The sequence below is a fragment of the Myiozetetes cayanensis genome, unplaced genomic scaffold, assembly GCF_022539395.1.
Source record: "Myiozetetes cayanensis isolate MyiCay16 unplaced genomic scaffold, myiCay2020 scf6-25, whole genome shotgun sequence".
Classification (NCBI taxonomy): domain Eukaryota; kingdom Metazoa; phylum Chordata; class Aves; order Passeriformes; family Tyrannidae; genus Myiozetetes; species Myiozetetes cayanensis.
In genome coordinates, this window is record NW_026087853.1 from 57,248,499 (window position 1) to 57,275,034 (window position 26,536).

Genomic DNA, 26,536 nt, shown 5'->3' on the forward strand with positions numbered 1-26,536 from the left:
CAGAGTACATCCCAGATGCCAAATAGCAAACCAAGCCTCAGCAATTAAAAGCAGATTCTAGAAATAAGAGGAAGAAATTAATTCAGTGGATTTTTTCGAGATATAAAAAGAAAAGCTCCTCTCCCACAAATTAAGCAAGAAGCCCTTAGAGCAAGATACATATGAGATTTAAAAATTGTATTAAAATATCTGCAAAACAAGTGGTAAACAAATAAGCCTATCTTACAGCAGAAAGCAAAAGGGTGAAAGTGGGCATCAGAGTAATGGCACAAAGAAGCACTGGCACTTAAGGTCTTGCAGCAAAATTAACCCCAAAATAAAATCCTACCAGACCAAAGAGGTAAAACCATGGTTACATGGCTTATATCATCTCCATTTTGTCATGAAAAAAAATAAATTAGAAAAAAAAAAAAAAAAGAAAACAACTAAGATTGCTTTTGGGGTTTGTCACAAGGCATTTGTTGAGTGAGAACTGGCAGTCCTGAAATTTTGCTTTTATTATATCTGCCTGCTCTATAAAAGGCATGTGCCAGTCCTTGTGCCTGTAGCACACAGGTCTTCACAGCTGGCAGTTCCAGCAGAGCCTGAAGCACGGTGAGCTTACAGCTTCCAAACATATATTCTTCACAAAAAATGCAGCCTTTGTCTTTCCCATCTCATGCTCCTCTCAACCCCAAAGTTGATTTACCCAGTAAAACAAGACAGGTGCAATTGCAAGAAGAATCAGGCTTTTGATTCTGACTCCTTTCTGCACTCATGGAAAAGATAAATATAAAATCAAGCCAGCCAGTTTCTATTAACCAGGTCCTTCCCCCCCGCTCCAGAAACACATCTGCTGAGAAGTTAATTGCTTTACAGGGTATCTCGTCGTAGGATCACCTCATCAAGGGGTTCGTGTCGTCGCTAAATGATTTGTGTGCAATCACAAAATAACCTCATCCATATTCCGGAGCCGATTTCCCGCAGCGACTGGAAGGCCGAGGACCATGAGCTTCGCCTCGGCTGCCACGCTCGCTGCCAGAGCCCTGCCAGCAGCGCTGCCTCAGCCCTGGGCATCTCCACCCCATGACCCACCAAGAGAGGGAGGACTCACCCACAGACTCACTCGACTCACTCCTCAGCTCTTCCCGCAGGTTCATCGGGTAACCCACATCCATCTCCGTTTTCCCCGCGGGTATTTTTCGGCTGCCCGGGTTGGTCTCGGGAGTCTGAAAGGTGACATTAACGCTCCCTCTCTGCACAATAACTAATTGGCCATGACTGAGGAGGTGTATGAAACACGGAGTAAACACAGAATGAGCCATTACATTGGTCCTAAAATTAAGTTTCGATGGGAACTGCCAGCAGACAGGCAGAAAAGCACCCTCCAGGGACAGCACGCTTCTCACATCCAACACACTCGGGAGGTGAAAGCACGGTTCTGCTCAAGTCAATGAGAGTTCTCACTCAGGCTTCACTGAGGCCAGGGTTGTCCCCAGGGGATGCTGCACAGAACACCTTTCAGCAGAGTTTAAGGCAGTGTAACACTCAAAAATTCAGCTCGGGCTGAGGAAGTCCTTGTAGTTGCCTCAGTTGGCACAATGCTAGTTATTTGCTTTCACTATTGACATGCTGATGAGAATGCCACTAAAATTGCAGCTCACTTAAGTAATGCAGCTTCCAATGATTCTTTCATTTACTGACTGGCCTCAGATACGAGAATAGGACTGGAAATTACATGTTACACCTTGCTCCTATACTGAGGATTAAACTATCATCTTCCTCCCTACTGCTCCTTGGATGTATCCATTACACTGCTGATGTAACAACAATCATTCTTCATATCATTAAAATATTTGAAATGTAAGCCACGGCCTGGCACCCCTGAGGCATGACAGTCACATTCACAGTGTTTCCCAGCCTTGACACCTTCCACCTCTGAGCACCCCATGTGCCTCCAGCTCCCCCCACCCAAGGAACAAGCATGACTGCTCCTGCACCACTGCTCCTAAGGGTGCTGTCAGTTTTCTCTGTCACCAAATCGTGCAGCGATGAGAACTGTCAGGTTTTGGGGTAGTAATAAATGCAGTCAAGCAGTCTCCACCTCCCTGCAGCCAACTTGAGGATTTTGACAAGATTGGGTTTATGAAAAGAATTATCTTTTGGGAGTTACTGCTGTTCTGAATTGCCAAAGAAAGGCCTAACCTCAAGTACTAACCCGCTTCATAAAACTCCGGGCTGGTTGCACAAACTTCAACAGTCCTGTTTGCTCAATCTCCCTCTCACTCCCCACCACACTCAGGAGGTTTCAGATCATTTGGAAAGACTCTGTACTATTTGCTATACGGAGACTTGAGATCTCAAGTCAGCTGTCAAATAGGTCAGAGGGGTTCTCACCTGCTCTTTGGCAAAGGTCCAAGGTTTTTACAAAAGTATTTAAGTAGAATTATACTACTGTTTTTCCATTCATCTCCAGTATTATCCTATCTGACTTGTTCTAGACTCCAGAGTTTAGCTAACTGCTTCAAATGGAAGAGTTCATTTACATCTTGGATCTCAGTTAATCCATCTGGCTGGAGCAAGATAATTGTTTTTACAATCTGAAAGGAAAAAGCTCAAAACATTTGCTCTATCCAGTTGATTCTCAAATTACCGTGATCAGGTCTCTGTCCGCATGACCCCCATCAGCACTCCAACAAATAAAAGGAAAATAGAGCCAAGTAACAGCAGATTTCCCCCCGAAAAAAAGGTCACAGAAAAATATCCAGATACAGTTGAAACTATGCAGGCTAAATATTCAGAGACTGCTCTTGCAACTAACCACAGCAACTTAAGGGTTTATTGCTTTTAACATTTAATAAATGTCTACATTTATTAATTGTCTACATCACATACAAATATTTGAGAATTTGATAACACACCTAAGTCACACCCTCTGGGAAATTACTAAATCATTTGAGGCTTGCCTGTCTTAAGATTATTTCATCTGCCATCATCCATTCTCTCTCTCTGACATACCCAGAGCATAAAACTGGGCTTTGCAGTTACCAAATTCTGCCTCCACAGGTCCCTAGAACTCTGATTAAGGGTCTTTGACAGGAGCTTGGGGCAAACTCCTGGAGAATGATTTCTACTGACATCAGCAGGACCTGGATCAGCTCCTGAAAGGAACCCAAAGCAGATGCAGATTCCACACTGAGCAGGAGCTAAGTGAGGCCTCTCTGGGGAGCACAGAGCCCCAGGTACCTGTGCAAGCACCTGTGCAGGCTGCCCTCAAGGGATGGATTGTTATCATATGTTTTCTGTAGTACTTTTTCAGCCCTTTCATAAATAGTCATGCCTTCTCCCAGTTCCATCAGTGCAGTATACAAAATAGTTCAACTGATTTTTTAGGACAAACGCAATAAACTCTCATCATAATTAGGGACTGGGTGAAAACAGATCATGATTCAGCCTTTGCTCACACCCATACTGCCATTCTGCTGATGCATCAGCCATTCAGTGAAAACCCCTGGCTAATAAAAAACTTCTTTAGAAAGAAAATAACTCTGAATTCATCCCAAACACTTCCTTGCAGTTAACTGCAACGATACAGGCCTGGTGGCAGCTGATGTGATATGCCAGCTGGAGACCTCTCTCATGCTAAAAAGTTCACAGCCTTTCTGTCAAACCAAAGGGACAACTGGAAGGTGAAAATTAACTTCCAATCCACAACACCACAGACCTGAAAGTTGGGTGCACCTGTAATGCACAATTACAGCACTCTACCCAAGTAACCATTTCTCTGACAGCTTCTGCTGCAGCTTAAAGAGCAGAGAAGCAATCTGGGTCACAAAATCATATTCAAATAGTGAGAGTAAATTACCTATCTGCATAACAGTGCCACCACACCATTTTCTCTCTCAAGAGAAAAGTGTTTTACGGTAACTAAAGTAGCAAATCCCTCTTTAAAATACGTCCCTTAACCTTCTTTAAAATTTATTACACTTTAATTAAAGTCATAGAACTTTGTTTAGATCAGTTGAAAACCTCAGGTTGGCAGCCAGAATATCTTATTTATAAGAACTCAGAGGTCTTGGATTCCCATATTTGGAGGATGTTACTTTAATTTATTTATTTTTCCAATTAAAAAGTTCTCACTGCTCATGCATTTTTTATTCCCTAATGCGCTGTTCTAACATAAAAGAAGCAGACAACATGTTTTTTCAGTTGGAGACTACACCCTAGCCTGCTCCAGTTTTATAATCTCTTCTCTTATGCTCCTACCAACCCCCTCCATCAAACAGCTGAGAGTATCCATCAAAACCACAGGTTGTAGTCACAGCAAAAGGCACTCCAGCACAAGACCTTCACTGGAAAAACATTAATTTTTGCATCAAAGCATCTTTCTTCCTTCTATGCCCACAGACAGTGTTCAAGTAAAGGAATATAGATACTGTCTGAAAAGGTGAGTACCTTTGTAGCAATACGATTGATGACAAAACAATTTAAAAAAACCAAACACCTTCCGAGCTTACCTCCCCAGACCAATCAAACACACCGAGAACAACCTGAAATTTCTATTTGGTGAATGAGTTACCAATAAATACACTTTGACACAGTAACTACCACCTCTTAAATTGTAGGCTCCACGGTGTGTCTTAACACTACTGAATGGAACATATTTCTGTGCTGTCCCTGTCGGAGGGGACAGGCAGGTACCATGGGAAACGTTACAGACTCTACTGCTGAAAACTCTAGAGCTGAAACTAATTCCCAGAGATGACAAACATCAGATCCTGGGGGGCTTGACAATCTCCCAGGGTTGAAAATCTCAGAGGCCAAAGCTGGAAAGGCGCATAGCAGAGTTTATTTGTTTATATATTAATCCTTTAGTACCACAGGTTATTTAAGGACCCTTTGACAACGACACAGCTGCTCTAGCTCAATCTAAACACTCTCCAGAAGGCCCCTGACAACTCGTTTTTGCCTAGAGTAGGGGAGCACAGATCCCACCAAGAGCAGGAGATTTAATTTCCATGTTACTTTCAGCACAAGTTTTACTTGTGCATCAGTAGTGCATTTATAATTAATGCAGCCTTTTCATTTTTGTAAGCTTTCAAAACCTTACTAGAACGTTAAAAGCACGTTAGCAAGCGCACCCACGGCTTCTTAGGTCAGTTTTCTGAGACACATCCCTGACTAGAGGTCACTGTCTGGGCCCAGCACAAAGGCTCTTCAAGTCAGTGAGAAGAGTCCATTGACACTGAACAGGTTTTCAGTTTGGACTCTTAAGGTACCTTTCTTCTCACTCCACTGGAGACAGGCTGAGAGAGTTGGGGTTGGTCAGCCTTGAGAAGAGAAGGCTCTGGGGTGACCTTACAGCACCTTCCAGAATCTAAAGGGGCTACAAGAGAGCTGGAGAGGGACTTTGGACAAGGGAATGAAGTGATTGGACAAGGGGGAATGGCTTCAAACTGAAAACAGGGTGGGTTTAGATTAAATATTAGGAAGAAATTCTTCCCTGTGAGGGTGGGGAAGGAACTGACACAGGTTACCCAGGAAAGCTGTGGATGCCCCACCCCTGGAAGTGATCCAGGCCGGGTTGGATGGGCCTTGGAGTAACCTGGTCTAGTGGAAGGTGTCCCTGCCCCTGGCAGGGGTGGTAAAACTAGATGGTCTTCAAAGTCCCTTCCAGCCCAAAATATAATTCTGTGATTTCTGTGTCAGCTGTAACATCAAACTCAGCTACAATTCTCACTCCCTGCTCTTGAAGGAGCAAGTAAGATGCAGCAGGAGCCGATTTCAAGAGGACATGCACTCGGGCAAATACACCCCTTTGATACAGATGCTTCCCCCACGGTATTATATCTCATTAGAACAGAGGCAATTACACTGTTTTAAAGATGATGCTTAAAAGCACTGCAGGCTTTTGCCAGTTCTCAAGTACTTTGCCCTAACCTATCCAGGTCTGAAAAACAAAGTTGACTTTGAATTCAATCCAAAAGATAATCAAGTACCAAATGTCAAAGCAATTTGACAAATCACAGTAATGTGGGCAATAAGGCTGTGAAGAGTAAAAGCAGATTTGACTATCTGTTTACATATTCAAAGCTTCATCTCCAGTGCTTTCTGATCTACTGCAGTTTTTGGAGGCCAGAGACCAGCTTTCAGTATCACAATACAAATCCTGTAGCAAAACTAGGTTGTGGCTGAATATTTTTTCCCAATGCAAACACTTTCAATGCACTCTCACATAGAGCTTAACTTTACTAACACTGCATTCACACAAATGACTCGCTCACAACAGCCTTCCAAATATATAACCTATTACCCAAGCCCTAAACAAAAGGAGTAATGCATTTATACAAATTCAGGCATATCTGTAAGGAAGCAACGTTGCAAATCCCTTAGGGAAATGCAGTAGAAATCTAAGGGATTGATTTTGTTGGTTAATTTTTTTCCTTTTTGCTTTGTTTTTATTTATTACAGGGGAAAGAACAGTAAACAAAAAGCAGAGAACTTCTTTAACTAGACAGGTACACACCAAGCTAAATTCCTGTTCTGATGACACCCAATCTCTGCAGGAGATGGAAGCATCACTTCTCACAAGGCATCCTGAACTCTGCCCAGGGCCACTGACACCACACCAGCCTAAAATGGTGACATTTACATGTGGAGTCCCCAGCTCTCAGCACTCAATTCTGTGCATACTTTCAGTGGCAGCTTTCCTAGCACTGAGGTGAAGCAGGCTCAGGGTTTTCAGCAGTGCTCAGAAGCAGCCCTCAGTGGCTTGCTCCTCTTTTTCACAGCTCTGACATTTATTGCGGCGTCATCAGGAAGTGCTAGTGCCAAGATGAACAAGATGTTGACCCCCTTCTGAGCGCAAAGATACAAAGGGTTAAGATTTAATAAAGGAAACTAACACCAACTTTCACTAAACTCTCTAATTAACTGAACAGTGATGCTACAGCTGAGTCAGGAACTTAAAGACTTCCTCCTTTTTTTCCCTCTCATTTAAACTTCTACTATGATCTGCCCTCAAGTCATGCTTTCAGAGCTATTCCCATTACTTTTCCACAGGAGTTGTCATAAAATACCACAAATGCACAGCCAAATAGAGATATTTTAGGTATGGATTTATGCTGGGAGCAACTTTGAGATGTACCACCTTAAGGGACACTGTTGGATGGATCAGCCCCTGACAGACGTGGCTATACATATTTGTCACCTCACATGACAGCACAGCTCATTCCATGATTGTATTTATCTATTTCTGCCTGTTGCTGTAAAGAAAATCGTGTCACAACCATGACTCTGTGCAGTCCTCTTGTCCCTGGACAGAATTCTGCACCAGGCAGTTGCTTTGTGTTGTCTTTTTTTCCACTTTCTGATCAAGAAAGCAGCCAGCTACACAGCCTGTTAAAAAGGGTCTCCCTAAAACACATCTGCTGTTCATAAAATTAAAAAAAAATTAAGGAAAAAAATAAAAAACCATATCATAGTAGATAATGAAAAGCCTGTCCCAAAACCCAGTATATCCATAAACTAACAAAAAACCATAAAGTTGTAAGCAAAGAAATACTATAAGAAATAAATAAGCAAGGGTAAGAGAAATAAATCAAATTACTGAAATGAGGACAATCTTTACAAATTGTAGATTTCATGCCTCAATGAAATTAAAATTACTCTAAGCACTTAATTGCTTCTAAGGTCCAAATGAAAGCATCCAATATGCAACATTCCTTCAGATTAGATTTCCCAGTAGTTAATGAAGATGCAGAAAATGGTTGTAACATTCTTCTCAGAACAGTATCTCATAATTACTTCGGTCAAAATCTAAACTTTTTCAAATGTTCCAATAACCGCCTACTCCTGTAATACTCATCCAACTTTATTCTGCCTGTCTGAACAAAATGAAGGCTTCAGAAAAAAAATATATCTGCTACCATCAGCCTGCCCATTTAAGTGCCCCTATTCCAAAATGCACATGCTGATTCCCTCACTGAAATGCAAAGGATATTTTTTAAATTATTTTCAGTGCAATAAGACACAAAAGTAATGGTTTGTTTTCCTCATTCCTAAAGAAAGACCATTTTGAAAGTCCCAGTTTCAAGCTCTCTGCTCATCAACCACTAAGTCTGAAGTCTACAATAGATTGTGAGACCAAGTCCAAAGGCAAGATGGATTCTAGGGAGAAGAGATGCTGGGTTTGCTGTTTTTCATTCCTTGAAGTCTTGGCAATATGCCATCTCACAGTTCTTCCCATCTTTTAAGGGAAAAGTGCAATGACAGACAGGATACCCCTCAGAAAATAAAAAGCACTGGTTCCAGACATGGAAAAAGAATCTTCCAGGTCTCTCAGAAGTTTCCAAGTGAGGCAGCAGATAGAAAAAAAAAAAAAAAAATCAGTAAAAAGTGCTTGTCTGATTATGTAAAATGAAATTAAAATGCCTCTGATGCATCTATCTATTCTTCAGGTTCTCAGGTATGCTGAGGGGAGCAGTTCACCACACGCCAATCCATCACACTTAAACGCAATCACAGGCAAACGTAACATCAGCCAGTGCCTAAACTACAGAGATGCATTTAATACTCCCCAGTCAGCAATCAACCTTTCCCACATTTGTTCATAATCACAATGGATTGTTCCATTTTAATGCTTTGTTTTCTTATCCCACGGCGTAAGTTGAGTGTGCTTTTTGAATTAGACATTAAAAAAAAACCAAAAAATCTCCTTTTCCAATTTTATTCCTGCGTGTAAGTAGAGATTATTTTTTAAAGAAATATAAGTCACTGGACATGTTTTCTTACTTGTTGCAGTCCACGTGGAGCAGAAGATGGGATGCACTAAGTGACACAGCAATCTTATGCCACTGTCCATCTGCCAGGCGGTACGGGAACACCTCTGTTCTTGACTTCCCATTAAACCTGTAGTGGTACCTGATCTCATCCCTCAGGCCACTGCTCTCCAGTTCGAAATAGCTGCATTTAAAACATGAAGAAGAATCAGTTGCTTTATATAAATATATATATACATAATCACTGTTTCTGTCCTTTTCTTCTTAATTCACCTTTACGCAAAACCCACACAATATAAAGAGGTTACTCAGCATGGATTAGCTACTAATTGATTTTTCTTAAAGAGGTAGAGAGACAAGACTATACATTCAGAGCAGCACAAAACAAGCAATTACATGAAAACAGCTCATTTTCAAAGCACCATTTGTTAGCCCAGGAAACTGAAGTCCTCTTTTCACCCACAGAACAGGTTCAACTACAAGAAACCACGCCTTACTCTTTTATTTACAAAAATATTTTACATGAGTGCAAGATTTGTAGGAAATTGAAAAATAAAGAACTGTACATATCACTACAACAAACAAACAAAAAGCCATTAAGTTAAGAAATCACCAGGTAATCATTAAATTTTACTTTTATTGTTACTGCCATGATCATTCGGCTTTACAGTGGAACAGCAGAACCTCCTGGCTGGATTAGGCATCTCAACACTTGGCATAAACAATCCAACAGCCAAAACCTTCAGACAGTTGTCACACTCAAGGACAGCTGACAAACTGGCTTCACACAGAGGTGAGGGGAGCCAATTCTTTTTCTAGGATGAATTTAGCCTTTCCAGGGCACACTGACCGTGTAAATAGTGAAGGTTTCTCCTGGACCTCACTGAGTATTTACAGCATATCAAATCTTTTTCCTGCTAAAATGAAGCTCTGGACACAGAAAGAGGGTGGACTTCCATTTATAGTAGAAATAACTCTACAAGCAAGTGAAGATGTTAAGATTGTCCAGATAGCTCCTCCCTCCACAGTGTCATGATTTCCCTGCTGGGCAACACCAATTTAACACAGCAGTTGAAAGACAGGTGTTAGTTTGTGGTAGGGAGGAAAAAAAATTACAGTTATGGAAGAACCCACTTTCAAAAAGTAAACGCAACACAAAACAACAACTATCCAATTGCTGATTTTCATTTTCCCCACAAGCCTTTTTCAGGCTGCTTGGCAGCACCCAGACCCCAACAGACCTGTGTGCAAAAGAGTTACAGGGGGTCTGTGCTCTTCTTCAGGATTAGACCTTACCAGCGAAGCTAAGGCTTTTTAGAACTGAAAAACAGGAGCTCTTTGGGAGGAACTTACTCATGAGATAACACACTAGCTGGAAACATGTGCAGAAGATCCCAACAGGTGGGGAAGGGGAGCACAGAGACACTAAGCCTTCACCAAAAGCGAAACTCAGTCCTGCCAGCGCCTTGTCATCGTGTTTTTCATGCAACATATGAGCACTATCAGGTCACCTGAATGAAAAAACTCAAATGGCAAAGGAAAAAAACACCAGGAGGTAAAGGCAAAACCAATAAAAACCTGAATAAAAACACAGCAGGCACAGGTACAAATAAAATACACGCAGCACAGAGCTGGAAAAAAAAAATCAGGAAGGCTGGTGCTGTGGAAGGAACTGGCCTGTTTCATGCACATCATGGCACAAGGAAGGCAGATAAACAGGAATTTACTCTAAAGAGTAGAGCAGAACGTTGATTAACTACAGTCATTGCCCGTTAAAATACCTAAATTATGTTCACAAGAAATCTGGAGAACATTTTTTTATTATTCTATTCTGATGCTCAGTGACAGGTCAGAAGATACTGCTGCTGGCATTCAGAAAAGCACCAGGGCAAGCACTGTCAGTGATGTCATACTTAAACAATTTGTACTTGCCATCTGCTGTCAAAGCACAAAAGGAAGACAGAAAACTTGGGGAAAAAAATGAGGGAGAGCTACATAACATTCTAGTATCTCTCTCATACACAAAGTATTTGCATAAATATATATACATAGATATATTTATATAGTTGCTCACAGAAGCTTAAGAGCCCAAAAAGAAGATGAGCTCCTGTCACAGGAAGCAGATTGCTTCCTGTGGCCATCCTTCACAATCTCCAGTAGCCACAGAGCTAATCACTCACCTCACAGTGACTTGTTTGCTAATGTAAAAGCAACAGTCCCACCCTGGAAAGGTCAGTCAGATACCGCACCTAATCACATCTGCGCTCTATTATTTGTACAGCACAGGGAATTGCAAGGCAACAACAGCTCCTCATCTGACAAGCTTCAGTGTCAATAGTTAATTCAGGATTGAAAACAGCTTGTTGCTTAGGCACTGGACTTGTTGTCAGTCTCCTGACTAATTTATATAACACAGAAATGACTGGTTAGAATTTACTGTGATAGCTGGTGCCCTGTACAAAACACCACGTTTTACCTCTTCAGTGGCGGGAAAGGACAATGACAGCAGACAAATTCTGCACCTATGTCTCACCACCCTTCAGCGGGTGCAAACCACAAGCAGACAAACAGCAGTCCACAAAATCCCAACAGCAGTTGATTTTTCTTTTTTAAAATGCACAATGGAGACCTTGATTACACACACACACTTCACGATGTTCGCAGTTCGGGAGATGTAGTTGTCTTTCCTCCACCAAAATAGAAGTCACGTGCAAACAGCTTTTCTCAGTAGCAAACATCATCTTTTCTTTCCTCCTCCCACCAGGCTCTGAGGGAAAGAAAGCCTCTTCAAAAGCAATGACACAAAGGCCATTCACTCTTGGAAGTTAGAACTCTGTGTCCAAGTTCTAATTTGCAAATTGTGGAATGGAAGAAAAACAAGTGAAAAAACAAAACTCAGGCAAGAAATCATCAATCTGCGAGAAAATAATTATAGTAAAGTCAGAGAAAATAAATGGATTGGGTTTTTTTATATATCCATCTGATCCTTGACTTGAAATGCCACTGCACAAGTTTTTATCTACTATAAAACAACAGGTAAAACTGGGGAGGGGGGAAATGAATAGAAGTCACCGTACAAGAGGCAGGACAATGAACTGGTCTCTAACCAGCATTTTGTAGGTACTTTGCAACCTTTTTTTGTGAGGAACTAAAAGAAAACAGAGGAATAGAACAGAATCTGGGACCCTCTGACTGAATGTGTCATGAGCAGACATGTGTGAACTTCCAATGCTGCCACAAGAATCAAAAGGCCAAGAGAGATCCCTGAGTATTACAACTATCTCTGCTTCTGCATGAAGTCTGTCAGCTTGTCCTACAATTAGCCCTCTGCTACCCTCCTCTTCCTCTTTCAAGAAAGAAAGCTGCAAGATATTAATCTGCTTGGTAGCTTCTTAGCACCAAGCGACGGTTTCTTGTTTTATTCACCATTTCTCAATAACAATTTTTATTCTTTTTAAAAAAAAGGGCATGATCAAAAGCTAGCATGTATTTTGACAGATGAAATTCTCAGAAACACGTGCATTAAGAAAGCTTGCTGTTTATGGAACAGCAATACAATATGACCTTGGCTGAAATCCTCCCACTAGTAGAACTTCCCTATTTGCTAAGCATGTAATTTACTGCCGGCTTCTTTTGCACAGTTATAGAATTCAGATGCTTTTTATAGGTCTGTCCACAGACCCTCATTCAAATCCCAACGTAGAAGAGAAAAATATGCTGCTAAATTCAGGCTGATTTTATGCACATCAAGAAAAAAAAAGTTGGGATATTTTAAGGCAACATGCTTTACAGAAGGACAGTATTATTCCACAACCAACTCGAGATGCTTTGAAATTCCTACAGTTTTTGTAACCCTTGTGTAACTCACACGAAAATATTGATAGGAGAGGATAAAGCGTGACTCAGTTATGTTTAAGCATTTTTTTTTCCTTCCCCCTTTCTTTTAGTCTCCGCCACAGTGAATATTTAACTGTGCATTTGATCCCTCACTTCACTCCCAGATCAGGCAAGCAAGGTTCCTAAAATATACTTTCAGCTGAAAAACACCTGCTGTGGATGTAATGACCAAAAAACTGGAAAAGCCACTATCAACAGTAAATAAGAACATGTAAGACATCTGAAGCAGAAAAGTATTTGTATAAGGTGAGTTGGCTTAATCCACCATCTGCATTAAAGAAACATATTTACCCACTCATCATCTCCCCCCCACAGAAGTGATCTCCTCCTGGGGTAAACACCACAAGGATTTTACTGCTGTCAGGTTGTGCAAGTGGCCAAAGGAAGGACAACTACAGGACCCCAGGAAGAGCTGTGGGACAGGTGTCCTCCAGAAGATCCTTAGTGTATGCAGCACTCAACATCCTGATCTTTACAAACCCAGCACCTCTCACAAAACACTAAAATACCCGCCAACGAATCCGGCAGCACATCCTCAGGTAAGCACAATGCAGATTAAAGGCTGCAATAAGAGCTCTGAGAACTAACACAAAACTACTTTTTGCATCCGATTCTGGCAATCTTCCAGGCTTATCACACTCAAACATAAATAAAGCAGAGTTATCACTCCGACTTTACAACTTCCGTCATCCCTGATCAAGTGCCAAATGAAGCCCCACAGCCTCTTTCGAGGAACAGCACCAGCACTTAGAGCAGATGCTCTCGGAGCTACTGAACAGATGTCCCAGGGCAAAGCAGCAGGCACAGATGGCATCCCTGCAAATATGTACAAACTTGGGGTTGCCATCTAGTCAAAACATTGTGCATCTGCTTAACTTTGCGTGGGAGAAGGTCACAAAACCACGGGAGTTCAAGGGTGGAGGCACCATTCCCCTTGCACGTGCTGCAGCAGCACTTCGGTGTCGGGTCTCCCAAATGCTGGGGGGAGAAAAAAAATCACTGCCATAATAAGAATCAGGTTGGTACTGAATAGAAGCTTCTGGAAAATTCTGTGAGTCCAGTCAATGCACAGTTTCTTTCTTTTTTTTTTTTTTTTTAATAACAAAGCAAATGCAAGGAAAGTCCGGAGATTAGTCCATTTGATGTAATCAGCTGGAAGTTCAGGAAGCTTCTGCACAAATCAGAGTCTGTTTGTGCACATAGCTTTTTCAACTCACAACAGCACTGTGCCATTTAATGATGTTTAATGACAGAAATGGCTTCAGGCAAGACTCTGCTTTAGCATCTTTGTGGAAACACTTCTTGATGTATTTAGAGACAGGCAACGAATTTGCATCCGTTATCACACGGATTTCAGGATTTTCAGTCTACAGAGATTCTGTGATGAATCACAGATCATTACACTTCTGGCCTTTCGCTGTTCCTTACCACCAGCTGAGCCTCTGTGCACTATTTTGGCTGTGCTGCCAAGTGGCTCAGCCTGGGCAGCCACATAAAAGTAACGGAGATCTTGTTTTAACAGTCCTCAGAGGAAAGCAAGTCGGGCCAAGAGCAGGCACTGGGCACAACGTTGCAGGAAAAGCTGGCAGGGATCCACCCAAGGTCACTGCCCCCATCAATAAAGGCACAGTAGGAAAAAAAGCAGCGCCGCTGAAACCAAAAGATGCACCTCTTCAAACAAAAAGGAAACACTCACTTTGCAGTTGTCACCACAGCTCTGAGTGGATGCAAAACTAGAACAGGTTACAGCTGTCAAGGCAAATATTTCAGTCTCTTCCACAGGCACTGTTCCTGTACCCTACTTGCTGTAAAGTGACAGGGCAAGATCCCATGAATCGCCAACTCTCCACACAGCAAAGGGCACGGGGACCTGTGGCACCAGCCAGGTGACCAGACACTCAGAGCCACAGCAGGAGCTGATGGCCCCTTTCACACACTTGGACTGTGAGGGTATAAACCCCCCCTAGCCTTTCCTCTGTTCGGGGTCTCTCCTCGGAGGAACCCAGCTCGATCCTCTGTTCTGTTGCTGCAGCAGAATTACATTATTTTAAGGGTCAGATGTCTGAGACGCTGCTTTGACAAACCTGAGGTCGAGCTGGTAGGGAAGGAAGCCTTGTGTGAGTGTGATGTGTGTAAGGAGTCAAGCAGAGCACCCATCAGCTCACTGGAGCCACCCCCTGTGAAGGGGGTTTGGTCCCAACAGTGAAAGTCTCAGATGATGCCACTGCAGCCTCCAGAGTGGCTCCTGGGTGGTAGGACAGGAAAGTTCTCTTAACATGCATGCTTACAAACCATCCAAAGCTACTTTTTACAGCTAGTTTAAATACAGACAGACTGAGAGGCTGCACAGCAAACCCACGCGTGGCAAATCTTCACTTGTGCAGCATTAAAGATGTGCTGCTGAGGCAGAGATTATCTCCTGATACCATCAGAGCTCACCAGCTAAACCAGACTGACATCAGGTAGCACAAAAGGTGTCGAGAGTAGAAGGATCACCTGTAACAATGAAGGTATCTTGCTAAAAAATCAGATTTAACTTTCTACAAGAGAAGAAGCAGAAGCTGAGTCCCATATATTGCACAAAGACTATCATCACTTGTTCTATTCCAAAACAATTCCTTCTATCCAAGTAAATCCAACATAGCCAAAATGTAACACCAAACTCTTTCAAACCACAGCTTCACTCTGTTTGGGCTACCTAGATAGGATGCTTTCAAACATTCGCATCCTTTCAAGCAAGAGGAACTAAATTTGATCAATTAAATTACTTTATTTTTCCATTCAGGCCACTCTGAGGGCAACAGGAATCATGTTATACCAGCCTAGCTTGAAACATTTAGCAATAAACACACCCACGCTGACATCTTCTATTAGTATAGAATATTTATTGACATTGTCTTTTGTTCTACACATCTCCTACACGGCAACAGGGCATGCAAGCTGCAAGGCATTAAGCATTTATGATCTGTTTGTGTACCTGCAACTAGGCAAAGGTCATCCAAATACAAATTTACTTTCCTCTTTGATCACATCAAGAAAAAAGTAACCCCAACATCTGCCTGCCAGCTAAAAGACAGCTGGAATCAGAGCCGGTACAAAGCAGCTACTCATTTTCATGGCATGTGTTGCAAGGATTGACCTTAAGCATTTCTGTATCCATTTCACTTGTCTAAAAACCTATCTTCACTGTGGCTGCAACCTGCCTACTGTCTGAAAAAAAAAAACAACCCTGGTCTCTCTCCTATTCCTAGTAAACCAAGCAGGTAATACCACACTGCACCTAAAAATAGTACAGCATCTTAGCGAGCTTCAGAGCTAGCACAGCCAGCAGGACAGAGAAGAGTATCATTTGAAGTAAGGTGAAGTCATGACTCCTTAACTGTACCTCAAAAACAAACAAACAAACAAAATCTCTTAATTAAAAAAAACCACAAACCACTAAACACTAACTTTACTGAAAGGTAGCCTGAAAATACTCATTTCTTTACATATCACCACTCCATTACCAAGTCAGCTGGTACTCACGCTATCACTCTAGCAAGGAACACAATCCACAACACTCTGCAGTTGTCCTTGAAGGGCTCACCATGCACAGCCCTCGGCCAAAGACTTGTTTTCCCCAGCGGACCATTTGCAATCCACACAGCATTTTTATCTGAGGACTTTCTGAACGGGGCCTGCCGATTTTTTAAGGCTAACCTGGGACTCGGAGCTGGCATTAGCTCAGGGATCACTGTGGGTATGCTGAAGCCCAGTCCCTCCCCCTCCCTCATGCTCTTCACTGCAGCAAGAGTTCAGCTCGGGGGATCCCCAAATCCACAATCTCTAAATACCGGATTTTGACCAAAAAAAAGAGGATAACAGCTTTTTAAACTAATGAGGTCTGCCACCTGAGTAAAACCACAGTATTTGAAAACAAATTCCCCATAATCGCTGTGTCCTTAGAAGAAAGGTTCTTCCCTCCAGCCTCACTCTCAGATTCAGCAGCTTTTCAGTGATTTCTTGCATTATGGCAAATTGCACGTGCTGCAAAATGCCAAAAATCATCTTGGGTCTGGATGGTCTTTATCTGCTTTAAGTTGGCTAATTAAGACTTTCCTAATTAGCAAGAAAGGACAAAATCAATGGAACAAACAGCATCCCTTGGTCAAGAAAATCGTGAAACTTGTTAGGTAAAAAGAAGTAGTAAATAAAGATGGGTTTGTATGTCTATGTACACATTACCAACTTGGTAAAAAACTCAAGGTCCATGTGTCCCTTAGCTGAAATATCTTCATTATAATATTAAAAAAAAATCACACCTATGGGTCAAAAAGACCCCTGCCCAGATGAAGCCCCTTCCCTTAGGCATGCATAGAATTTAGCTGTGATGATATAACTTGTATGGAAACTACTAATCAATCATAACAGAGGGGCTGTGCCTGGAAAGTTACAAACTCTGACCTCCTGTGTATAAATAACGGTGTGGAAAGTCCTGTTGCTGCGCTTGACTTGTGGGAAACCATCGAGCACTCGAGGCTTGCCCTAATCTGAAATAAATAATCAATGTCTCTCTCGAGCGTGTGATTATTGGCTCGTTGCACACCGGGTAACAAACCCGATTTTGCAGACAACGCACACATTCCCCCTCGATTATCGGAAAACAAATCTTTTCCTTCCCCCTCTCCCGAGGCCCTGCCACGTGTCTGCTCCCTCTGGATGCCCTCAGCCTCACGCAGCCTCCACCTTTCCCTGCCCTGCTGCCCCCAGCACTGGCAGCTTTCCGCAGCCAGCGGTCATTAGGGCAGGCTCTGCCACGTCCTCCCTTTCCGAGGGCACTGCCTGGGGCAGAGAAAACACTCAAGGTTTCCTTACAAAACTGCAAACAAAAGCCCAAAAAAAAAAAAAAAAAAACCACCAGGCACATCACCCAGCCTGTTTGGCAACCAAGCAAAATGAACATTGATACCGTGCTGTGAACACCTAACTGCGTTGTTAACTAGGAGGGTTACACTCCTAAAGAGCAGCCCAAATTCAGCGGACAGTTTTCAGAGAGCTGCATTTAGTGTAAGCTTGAGACACCCTGGTTCTTTGCCTGTATCAGAGGGTCATAAAACAACCAAACAGAATAACTCAGCATGTTGGAGAAGGCTCCTGGGGGAGCCACACATCCTGCTGCTGGCTGACCGTAACATTTCTGCACTGTCCAAACTCGGTTTTAAAGAGTTTCAAACTGTCAGCCGCTCTTCTCCGACTGCCAGCGTGGCCCAATCAATGTGCTTCAACAGCTGGTTATGAGCAGCATGTTAATGCTTCAGAGAGACAACAATTGTCAGCCTAGTGTACATAAAACACCTGCTGTCAGCAGGGAGCCACAGGATGGAAGGTAGCTCCTCAAGCAGCGGCTCCTCTTTCACAATGCTTAAATCAGCGGAAGATTTATGTAACACTTCTTCTTCACTTTGCACTTTCGCATACTTTAACCCCAAGCACAGAAGCAGGTGGGCACAATTCTGTCTGCATTTGCATCTCTAAAGACCTTTGAGAAGGAAAGAAAAGCGTGTGGATGTCTCACATATTTCCCATCACCTCATTCAGCGGGATGGAAGTAGGGCTGGATCTTTATATTCTCTTTACAGTTTTCCAGTTTAGCAATTCTACACATAAATATTCATGAAGATGTGCCCTTTACCCTAAAAGAAAAAGGTTAATGGAGACATTTGCAGAGTTTTTCCTTCCCTTTTTGAATACTGGGCATCTCAGAATCCAATATACATGGACCCATCTTGCAGAGAATAACCTAAAAGATAGCAGGGAGTAAATCCAATTTTCCAGGTTTACAAGTAGGGTCAGAAGTCACTTTCATAGGCTTCCTTTCATCAGTTAGGTTTCAGTGATTAATTTAACCAGCTTATTACCCCTTTGTGTTTTTAATTAAACATATAATGGCCTGGTAGCCTTCCAGCTGTTATTTGTGAACATACAGCTTTCTATCTACTCCTCAGCACTCTCAGAAGCCGTTCATGGTGTCACCTGGGGGGAACTATTCAGCAGTGTGCAAGATGCCTGTTTGCCCTCCCCACCCAAAACTGACTTGCAAGGAATAAAAGTCTTTCACTACGAGCCTGACACATTTATCAGGCCCTCCCCCTGAATATTTGTATCAACACAGCTTGCTGCTACGTAGTGGAGGGTCAGATTTTCCACTCCATAACTCCATTTCACCATAGCAGTACAATCAGCTTACAGGTTTCCAACAGGTTTCCAAAGTATCTGGCGTGGCATAAAGTTTCTGAAGTTCGGGTCCTGGACACAGGTTATAAGCACATTAAATAAATAAATTAATTAATTAATTAAGGTTTTAGTGCTCCCTTTAAGAAAATCTTCACAAAATTCATCTTGTGACTGGCTCCTCAGTTCTGTCATGGTGGGATCTCACGTTTTTAAACACTCTTCAGAAAGAATGATAACACATGGGTACCTGAACATCCTTGATATACTTCTCCAGATACTGATCTTGGCCAGTGGTGGAAAAGAGCCATCAATATATCTCAGACCCAGGGATTAAACAGCTGAAAGGCAATACTGACTCCATCTGATTTATGTTCTTGGGCTCTGGACCATGCAAGGCCAGAGCAGGTAGGGAGCGGGCAGAGAACTTCAGATGAAACTGTATTAAATCACTTTTGAAATAAGGATTTACTACGTAGGATTTTAAATATCTTGATGGCCTTTTCCAAGTGTTTTGGTGCTCTGAAGAGTCAAAGGTTGTGAGCAAAACAGCTCAGAAAGCTCCTCTAGGAAGAATCAGCTAGCGTAATTCTCCAATCAAGAGAAATAGTTTCCACCTTCTGCATCCCCAAGCAATGTGTTTGTCCATCCTATATTACATTTCATTGTCTATAATTTAGGAACAAAAATATAATCTTCTAATTTACCACTGTATTCCAGATAACTATGTGCACAATCTGCACAAGTTATCAGACTCTTCAATTAGACTTTATCTGTGTTAATTAAGCTTTCTATTTTCCAAGCTGTATTTTAATACATTTGAATCATGAAAACAAAGTCTTTATCATTATTAAACTGACTCAACAAAATATTAACAAAGATGCATTTGCCATCATCGTAGTATAATTCCTGGCCATCAAATGATGATAAAAATTAACAACAAATCTCTAATTGCTGTGAAATATCCCTTTAGAATTAAACAAACTAGCATATCTAAATCACCGACTTCAAGAAAAATTGTATTAATCGTGTTTTAATATCTTCAGTTTAAGAGTTCCATTCCACTAGAAAATAAAATCCTGCTAAAACTTACTAGAGAAGTGATATTTAAACCAAGCATTCTACGGAATTCTATGGAGACCATCACCTCCACTACATCAAAAGACATTTTGCTGTGAGGTAAATACCCATGCTGTTATGCCTCCAGATGTAACTTTGAACCTATACACAATGTGTGTATGTCTACATATACACACACACCTTCTCATTGCCTGGAATAACACCTATTTCTTATCTATTAAATCTCTGCACAATCAAAAAAAGACAAGTTCATATCCCCTAGAGATATGAACTCTGGTAGCAACAGCTAACACAGCTTCCTTTATTCAGGTGTTGTTGACCTGAAGCCTTAAACTTTTTAACTTGGCCATTTTTGTAGATAAGTTAAACATTATGCCCTTAACTATATATAATGTCTCCTACTTTGTGCAAAGAGAAGAAATTGAGAAGAGTTATTGGTTTTTCCGTAGCCAAAACCAACACTGGTTAAGTAATAAAGGTACCCTTATACTTGTTCCCATAATCATGATCAAACCTAAAGATGCTCCTTGTTATTCTCTTCGCATTTTCATAGACACAGGGCAAGTTGGAAAAAGCTTGACCAAAAAAAAGAGGACATCACCAGAACAGAACCATGATAATTATCAGAAGTTTTGTAGGAGCAACAGTTTACAAAAGGCTTCCCTGTGACAAGGGTCTGCACCCATTTCAGTTCACATGCAAACCTACAGACTGACTTGAGCACAAAACACCACAAAATACCAAGCTGAAAGCTCTAATGTAAGCAGGGTCCTCTTCAGCAGTGCCCCAAATCTTTGTTCTCTTCTCCTCTCCTATGCTGAAAAATATTTTCTCCATTGTCATCCACTTAAATTAATTCCTGCCATCATAAACCTAATGGTTTGAAAGCACTGCCTTTACCAAGGTCTGAGTAACAACCTGAGAAACAATGACTTCAAGTGATACACAATGAGTCCAAAAAAAGGATAATTGCAGTATCCAGACACTCAAAGTAACAGCAGTCATGAGCAACACTGGGCATGCCTGTTTTGACTCTTACTTTAAACTACACAGACAAAATTCCCCAATTACTACAGAGAGTTACAAAGGTTTAACTGAGACCAGCACACAATCCTTCAACTGCATATATTTTTAAGCAGATGTCATAATTTTAAATATTACAGATAACCTCAGTGCCAGAGAGGGTGACAGCAGTGTATTTTGTTCAACCAAGATTACTCCTGCATAGCACATCTCTCTACAAGCCTCTGCCTGTCAAGATAGAGGACTTGAGTTGCTGCATTCAGTAGATGCCATATCTAAAAATCCATGTGCCTTGCTTTGTATAATCATCACTGCCTGACTGGTTTGACCTTGGAGTTTGCGAAGTGCAGGCATGTGACTGTTTGTCCGTTCTATTGCTGTGCTCAACATCCTGTTTCTCAAATAAATAAATAAATAAACAAACAAACAAACCCTTAACGTGGCAAACTGATCCTGTTAACCATGACTTCAGAGAGCTACAATGGCCTGGAATAGCTTGGAGGAATTGAAAACTAAGGGCAAAAGGAATGACAGAGCAAGAGAAGGAAAACACAAAGTGATGGAGGGAGGTATCCCTCTGTAACATAAAATGATATTCTTCTAGACTGAGACCATGGCCTGAAAAATGCGAGAAGGAATAAAGTAAAATAAAGACCAATAAGCAAGTAGAGGTGACAGAAAAGTATGATGATAGAATAGGGAAACAGCAGAGTCCTCCCCTTAACCATCCTTGTCTGGATATCTCTGCTGTTGCACTGCCAAAAGCCATCATTTGGTCATAATGAACCCACTGCCTTCTCCTTCATATACTTTCTCAAAAGAAGGTAAGAATTTGGGCTAAGAGTTGAGTATCATGTACATGTTCAAGACAAATACCAATAGGATTATTTTCTTTTTCATAAAAGAAGTGCTGCAGAACGACTGGCATTATACTTGAAATGGGAGCAGCCAAAGAATGTCCTATTACTTGTATTACAACAGAAAAGACTAGAACTAGTCTTTTATGTGTCAGGCTAAACACAAAGGTCCTTCAAGACCTAAGATATTATTCAAAGAGCATTCACAAAGTTACAAGTAGGAGGCTATTTGATGCAACACACACTTTGAAACATCAAAACATCATTGGAATTGTATTATGGACCATAACACCAAGTGTACTCTTTTGTGTTTGTTTTTTTTTTTAAACAAACAGATATCTGCCACTATAACAATTAATCACAGACCTCTTTTTTATCTCCTACACTGACAACCAGGAAAAAAAAAAGGGAAAAAAAGGCATACATGAAATAGGAATATAATGTATTATGTTGGGAAGAAAACGTACACAGTATCATAGGGAAGCACGAGTAGCTTAATTGCTTGATAGCTTAACTGCTGAATCTCCAAGAAGACATATTCTTTCACAGTGTTATAAAACATAGTGAAGCAAGAAACACATGCAAGTTTAACTTTTATGAAAAAGCAAACTCCAAAGCACATACGATAAAACTAGTCAGGAAAATTGCATTACAAGGTTTGTAACTTCCAAACCATCCATACTACATTGGCTTTGATCTTTCTGCTTAAAAGTTATTTTACAGGCCAGGATACATAAATAATGAGTTCCTCCTATAACAAACAAAACAAAACAAACAAAAAACTGGAAAAAAGTAGCACATTGCAAACGCTGAAGAAATGCTCTAACTTACACGTCAGATTTTACATCCACCATCTCAACACACTGCCCAAACAGACCAGAGTGCTCAGGATCTTTTATGTTGCTACAGGAGAGAAACAATTTCCCCTTACCTGTGCTCTAACTCTCGGATGGACAGGATAACTCCAGAAGTCGATGCCTTTTGCTGAAGAGTGGCCAGAAACGTGAACTCACTTTTATTCCGGAAGAGCTGAATTAACTTCTCACTCACGTGGGGTGCTGCGTGGATTTCTCTTTCTACATCTAAGAATTTTAGTTTAAAAAAAAAAAAAGCCAAGTCAGAAAGATGTAGATTACGTTTTTCATTTTCACAACAATATTTTTTCATTTTTGAGAGTCATCTACCACGCTCCCACCACTGCACTTTTTCCATGAAAAAACCCGAATGCCATCTCTGTCAGCATGCCCACTTGTCACTTGGACAAGTTCACAACTGGTCAGCTACTGATTTTCTGATGGATTTTTTGACGGGATGCTGAGCCATTTGTGTCTGCTGCGAGCAGATTAAGTTGCTGTAAATAAGTTGTGCTGCAGGCAGATAAATAGGCTCCTAAATTCTGAGAAATCTCGGGCGCTGCCTCTCCCAGCACAATTCACCAAGCTCCAATTTCAGTTTTTACCACTGGCTCCATTTCCACCTCTCCATCATACATCACAGGGAACCTGTCCTTGCACAGTGTAAGGCAGAGATGTATTATTGCTAATAATGCTCTACGGCTGCGCTCCTGCCTGAGAAATAAATACAAGACACGCTTGCAATCCACTGCTGTTCCAGGGATTTCTCAGTTTAAACAAGCAAAGTGTGACAGCTCATACAATATTTATTAAACCACAGCCTGACCAGGCAGATCCAGAAACGTTTCAGTCTGGCTAATCCTGCTCGTGTCCAAGCAGCATCTTTGCCTTCTCATATTTGATCAAAGGTTCAAATGCATCGTCTTCTCCTCTGCACTGATTTTTACCTCATGGTTTCATTCACCACACATCATCACTACCACAGACAATTAACAACAAAAAGGGAGAAGTCAGGGCAAATCACCTTCCCACCGCTGGCCACGTCTCTCTCTCTCGTGCTGGGCCTTTGTCACACGTTTGTAAGACCTGAGCCTCTTGCGGTTTCTGGATGTCACAGCCAATTAGGAACCCCATAAAAGTAAAACCTTTTAAGGAAAAGTAAAAAGTAGAAGTAAACCTTTCCAAAGGTTTACTTTGAAGCCAAAAAAAAAAAAACCACACCAGTAAAAATTCTCAGCTGGCAAAAAAAAAAAAAAAAAATCAACTCTGCTGAATCCTGAGAGTACAGCCCAGCAAGCATGATGTAACACACAAAGGAGTGATGAGATTTACAATTCAGAATTTTACTGCAAGGAAAAAAAAAAAAAAAGGAAAAAAAACCAGACAAACTAAAAAAGACCCCATTGTGTCATTAAATGAGGCTTTGCAGAGAGAAAGAGGAAAGGCTGGCTTGGAAAACAACCTAAAACCTCAGACACACAACTACTGAAGGAATGCCATGGACTGAAACCAAACTCCAAGGAAAAAGTATTCAAGCATGTTTTGTAATTGGGTGTCTCGATTTTTCCTGTGCAGCTTAAGACCCTCCAAATGAGTTTACACACTCAGAATCCATAACATGCCTGCACTCTGAAAGGCTCATCCCTGAAAAACACTGCAGATAAGACATCAAAAATCACTTAGTCATCATTTAAAAATCTTTCCCAGGGGCTCAAATTACCCTGATAAATAAATATAGAGCCCACTTTACTGCAACAAACTATTTATCTGTCCAACACCGCTTTTATCATAGCAGAGGGTAAAGCCTCAAAGAACAGAAATTGTTTCCCCTGCCATCATATAGTAGAACGGAAGAATAAACAATCCAGCACAGGTTTTGTCTTTTATCTATTAGATTTCGTTATCTGTATCATTATCTTCACCTAGCAGGTGTTATTACTGGTCATAAATACTGTGTAGTTTCCTTTCACAAAGCTGATACAGGAGACACACGACTATGTATCCCATACACCCATAAATCCACCAATATCCAGTTTGCTATCTACAGAGACAGACAATGCTCTGGTACTAAGTTCCAAGCCACAAGTAAGACTCAGATAAAATGTCCAAGACTTGACAGATGAAGATAATTATCACTGTGTGAAGGTTAAAAACCTTCACAGCTGACTTTTTTTTGTTTTCCTTAAAGTTGTCACAGTTACCAGAAATAAAATTTGACTTAACTAAGCTTTCAAAAGTTCTTTCACATGAAAGGACAGGCAGTGCTGTCAGTGGAACACACATGTTAAAACTTCAGTCAAGCCCTGCAAAGTACAACATTCCCTCATCATAGGAAGGCCCAGATATAAAGCCACATCCCACCATCTATCCATCGCATTTTATACAAATATCAAACTTACATAAATTTTATTTCTACATTTATCAAATTTTATACATAAATATAGGGGCTCCTTGGTCAGAATCAGGAGTGGTTAATCAACACAGTGCCTACTTCAGCTGGAAGCATACTTTGAAATACTGTGCCATTCACAGTCACAGGTACACCAAAACCACATGCAACACTGATATTGCTTCTCTGTTGATTAAAACCAGTAAAATCCAAAGTTCTGAGAGTCCAGAGTGTGGGGCTCAAACTACTGGACAACACTCACAATTCATATACTGCTTTGCAACACTGTGCTGGTGTAATTGGCACAGGGGAAGTTATATAACCAGGCTTTTGGAAATTAACATGCTTGGAAGTTTATTGCTGTTTATTTTTGAGTAGTTGCACTCGTTACCAGCAGCTTGGAACATCCCCCTCCTGCCAGCCAGGTGAAAAATTCACTTGCAGATAGGAAAAGTGTCCACGGAAAGGCCGCTTTTCAAAACCCACCGTCAATAACCTCGAGGGAACTTTCCCGCCCGTGGCAAGATGGCAAATGGAACCCAAGAGCCTGCAACTGGATTTGTAGGCTGGGAAGCCCACCAAGGTTGGGGGAGAAGATAGTAGAGGGCACATGACAGGGGTGCTGAGCACAAAACTGGGGCTTCCAAGCTGGGATCCAAACGCTGGGAAAGCACCACTGCTCGAGAGGCCAGCTGAGGACATGACCCACCCAACACAGCTCCTGTCCCCAGGGGACATCCCCTCCCCACTGCACCCCTCTGGCAGTGCCCCCTCCTCGCACCACACGGTCCCTGGGAACATCATCTCTCCGTGTTTTGCTTGATTTCTGCAGAAAATATCATACAAATGGACTGGGAGTATGATCCATTTAGAATAAGAGCTTTCTATTTTCAGGTTGATTTTCACACTCCAGCAAAAAAAAAAAAAAAAAAGAAAGAAAGAAAGAAAAATTGAGAATACATACACCCCCTCACCACAGGTGCCTGAAAGGCAAAATACTTTTTATGCTCTCGATAAAAATAACTGTCTGCTTGTAATGAAATGTCGTATTTCCTACATAATATAGAACAATATAGGTTTATACAGCAATCTTCACTGAAACATCGCTTCATGCTTGAATGATAATGCAATCTCAGCAAAATAAATAAACACAGATATGACTTTCATATGTCCTTCCATGTGATTATATTTTCCTAATTTGAAATACTGACTGTCTGGAGAGTTTTTTAAGACATACCCGGGTGTTTCTAAAATTAAACAAGGAAAGAAAGGAAGCATACTCAGTTATTTGGAAGTCCAAGAGACACAAATCATCTCAGAGCATCAAGTAAAGGCAACTTTCTACCTTCAGCAAAACAGAAAAGCACAAGACACACCTATGTCAGAGGGAGCATATTTGTTGCTTAATTTGAATATCTTTTGTTTAAGCTGCATAGAATCACAGAATAGAATCAACCAGATTGGAAA

General features: G+C 41.4%; 1 protein-coding gene across 3 annotated transcripts in view; it reads right to left on the minus strand.

The window, feature by feature from the left end:
• The window catches only part of NELL1 (neural EGFL like 1), a 264,862-nt gene that overhangs the window by 218,187 nt on the left and 20,139 nt on the right, over nt 1–26,536 (minus strand). For all 3 annotated transcript variants that reach the window (XM_050335664.1, XM_050335663.1, XM_050335665.1), the window contains exons 3-4: nt 22,758–22,908; nt 8,773–8,943 (exon numbers count right to left, since the gene is read on the minus strand). In XM_050335664.1, the coding sequence (XP_050191621.1) occupies nt 8,773–8,943; nt 22,758–22,908 (322 nt within the window). The remainder of the gene's footprint in view (nt 1–8,772; nt 8,944–22,757; nt 22,909–26,536) is intronic.